Raw genomic sequence first — 3,996 nt, 5'->3', positions numbered from 1 at the left:
CACACTCTCTCTCACACACACACTCTCACACACACTCTCTCACACACACTCTCTCACACACACACACACACTATTTAATATAATTAAAATTTAAACGGTCATTTATAATATTTAGCTATAGTATTTATAAATACAAATAATATATAATATTAATTTTGTTTAAATAAAATAAGCAATAATAGTAATTATAATAATTATAATACTTAAAAATGAATATTCATAATACAATATAAATGACACTCATTACACAATGCTAATAAAGCAGCAGTGCGGTCACAGTGTGTGTGTGTTTTGTTCTCTGACCGGTGTGTTCATCGATGTGTTGTGGTGTGTGTAGAGTGACGCCGTGTCCGGCTCCGTCTTTATGGGCCACGGTTCTTCTGTGGGACTGGAGTTCATAGCACTGGACACCGTCTGACCCTCAGATGACCCTTCAAATCACACACAGGTCAAAGGTCACAATCACTGATTCCACGCTCATGATTCTGACTTGAGACCCTAATGACAAGAGTTTTCTGCTGAGCTCTCTGCACTCACCAGGTTTGGACTTGCTGATGTTTTTTGCTTTGCGTTTGCGGGTCTGAATTCCCTCTTTCTTCATGGCGAGAGGACGAGGAACCTGAGCACAAGAGCAGAAACTCTGAGATTCTCTGACTCCGTCTGCTGGTTACACAGTGTTACTACTGAGTTTTTGGCACAACAACTGAACATTTGCATTGCCAAAGGGTGAAGTCAACTAATAACAGAGCAAACCGAGTATATTCACGTATCTTCTTAAGTCTGTCTCACCCCGTGAAGTTTCATGTAGAGTCCGCAGGCGTTGCAGACCGGCTCTGCTTCTGCGTTACGTCTCCAGAGAGTGGTTGTGGTCGTCTGACAGTTAGTGCAGGACAAACCAACCCGTCTGGACGCAGACTGAGCAGGAGACAGACAGAAACCAGCGGCTCAGTCATAGTCTTCAAATCTGAATTAAAACCTTCAGAACACTGCAATAATACGAAGTAATGCAAAAAAAATATATAAAAAAAAAGAACTCGCTGAAAACAATGAAAACATTGCAGTAATTAAAAAGTGCAAAACAAAAAATAATAAAAAAAGAAATAAAAAAGAAACTTGTTGCAAACACTGAAACAATAAAACATTGCAAAATAAAACATTTGCTGCAAACATTGAAAATAAAAACTAAACTTTGCAATGATAAAAATAGTGCAAAATAAAAAAAACACTGCAATAATACAAAGTAATGCAAAAAAAATAAAAAATTACTTGCTGGAAACATTAAAAACATTGCAATAATTAAAAAGTGCAAAACAAAAAATAAACACTGCAATATAAAAAAATGTAAAGAGATTGCACTAATAAAATGTAATGCAAAATAAAAATAAACTTGCTGCAAACAATAAAAGATAATGCAAAATTAAAAATGAACACTGCAATAATAATAAAAAATTAAAAATAAAGACTGCACTAATAAAATGTAACGCAAAATAAAAAAATCTACTTGTTGCAAACACTGAAATAATAAAAAAAGATTGCTAAATAAAATTTGCTGCAAACACTGAAAATAAAAACTAAAGTTTGCAATGATAAAAATAGTGCAAAATAAAAAAAACACTGCAATAATAAAAAAATATAAAAATTGCACAAAACATATAACTTTACAATAATAAAAAGTAATGCAAAATCAAAAATATATATGCTGCAAAAACTGAAAACCCTGCAATAATAAAAAATAGTGCAAAAAATGCTGCAATAATTAAAAAGTAATGCAAAATAAAAATTAAAAACACTGCAAAATAACAAAATAAACACTGCAATAATAAAAAGTCATGCAAAAAAGCAATAATAAAAATAACAAAAGTAATAATGAAAAATAATGCAAAAAATAACCCTGCAATAATAAAAAAAAATTCAATATAACAAAATTCAAAATAGACAATAAATAATGTTGAAGCAAAGTCCTCACATGCTCCAAATGATTTCATTTTATACCACTTATTAATTATGGTCAACAACATGAAAAACGTGTGTTTAATGAACTGTACTGTATTATACTTACTATTACTTATTATGTGTACTATACTTATTTATTTGACATACGTAGATGTTAAGGTTGAAATAGAAAAGTATCAGTTTCCCAGGTCTCAGAGTGTTTTGACCGGAGGTAGAATGATGTTGTGAATGTGAGTGAAACGCACCAGTCGTCTCTGCGGTTTGATGAGCGGCCGGTTGATCCCGTTCATCTTGTGATAGAGACCGCAGGCGTTACACAGGTAATGACCCGTCCCGTCCCGCCGCCACAGAGGAGTGGACATCGCCCCGCAGTTCACACACTCACGACCCTCAGAGAAATCATCCAGCAGCTCTGAGCAGAACAAACACACTCATGTTCATATTCACTAAACACTTCACAAAGACCATTTTATCTGTGCTTTTGAAGAAAAGCATCTAGGTTCTGGAGCTTTAATACAGTTATCTAATGAAAAACTTGTGTTGCCAAAGCACTTGCTGCAGACACTAAAAAACTGCAATAATCAAAAAAGTGCAAAATAAAAAGAATTAAACAAAATAAACCTTCTGCAAACACTGAAGACTGTAGTAATAAAAAGTGCAAAATAGAAATAAACATCACTGCAATAATAAAAATAGTGTAAAATAAAATGAAAAATAAACACTGCAAAAAATAATACTTTAAAAACTTTCCGCAAACACTCAGAAAAAAACTATGAAAAACTGCAATAATAAAACAGTGAAAATATGAATAGATAAATAAAATCAATGCAACAATAACAAAATAATGCAAAACAAAAAATATAATTTCCACACACAAGGAAAAAATGTGATTAAAAAGAAAAATAAACACTGAAATAATAAAACAATAAAAATTAAAATAGATTTAATCAATGCAATAATATTAAAATGCAAAATAAAAACTAAAAATATACACTGCGGTAGTAAAACAATAATGCAAAATAAAAAACAAACTTTCTGCAAACACTGAAAAAAAGACTGCAATAATAAAGAAACAGTGCAAAGTCAAAAATTAAAACAAACACTGCAATAGCAAAAAGTGCAAAATAAAAATAATCAATGCAGAAATAATAAAGTGGAAAGTAAAAATAAACACTGCAATAATATAGTGCAAAATAAAAAAGAGTCATACATTTGTGACAGCAAAATGTGAAGTGTAGCGTTTGCATTGTGAATCAAAGCAGCTGACTTTCCTGATCAGCAGGAGGCGCTGTTGCTCATGCAGTGTGTGGAGCTCTGCGGTGTCTCTGCTCGTCTTTATCAATGGAAACACATGACAGACGGCCCCTGAGGGGCCCTTAACTACAACACTGAACCACGGACCAGTGTGGACAAATGAGGCAGACGCATAATCATTCATCTCTCTCACTGAACCATTCCTCAGGCTTCCAAACACCTTTAACAAGCTGTAAGCGTTCTGTCACATGCCTTCAGCATCATAAATCACAGCACGCATCAGAAAGACTCATTACAGATCGATCAGAGGATTATGAGATATTAAAAGAGCTGAGACACAGCTAACAAAGTTTCATTTTTATTGTGCACTATTTTTTTTGTATTATTATTGCAATCGTTTCAGTGTTTAGAAAAAGTTATTTAATACGTCATTTGTTATTTCAGTGTGTTTTTAGCAGTATTTTTTTATTATTATTGCAGCGTTTATTTTTATTATTTATTTTGCATTTTCTATTAGTGCATGCAGTGTTCATTTTTATGATTTATTTTGTACTTTTTTAATATTGCAGTGTTTATTTTTATTTTGCACAATTTTTTTATTGCAGTGTTCTGTTTTTCAGAAAGTTGCAAATGCTTTGAGAACAAGTTTTACCTTTTTTCATTGCTAAAAAATAATAAAAAAACTAGATTAAACACCATTAAAGACTTAATAATAAAACAGGGGAAATAATATATATATATATATATATATATATATATATATATATATATATTTTCAAAAATAAAAGT

At 31.7% G+C, this 3,996-nt stretch overlaps 1 protein-coding gene across 1 annotated transcript in view; it reads right to left on the bottom strand.

Annotated features, from left to right (window-relative positions):
* Positions 1–3,996, bottom strand: part of LOC107671084 (transcription factor GATA-4-like) — a 14,691-nt gene that overhangs the window by 5,937 nt on the left and 4,758 nt on the right. Inside the window, exons 2-5 of the mRNA XM_016463930.1 lie at positions 2,199–2,365; positions 790–915; positions 538–619; positions 304–431 (exon numbers count right to left, since the gene is read on the bottom strand). Of these exons, the coding sequence (XP_016319416.1) occupies positions 304–431; positions 538–619; positions 790–915; positions 2,199–2,365 (503 nt within the window). The remainder of the gene's footprint in view (positions 1–303; positions 432–537; positions 620–789; positions 916–2,198; positions 2,366–3,996) is intronic.

Source organism: Sinocyclocheilus anshuiensis, unplaced genomic scaffold, assembly GCF_001515605.1.
Source record: "Sinocyclocheilus anshuiensis isolate Anshui unplaced genomic scaffold, SAMN03320099.WGS_v1.1 scaffold2876, whole genome shotgun sequence".
Classification (NCBI taxonomy): domain Eukaryota; kingdom Metazoa; phylum Chordata; class Actinopteri; order Cypriniformes; family Cyprinidae; genus Sinocyclocheilus; species Sinocyclocheilus anshuiensis.
This window is presented reverse-complemented; position numbering and strand designations above follow the sequence as displayed.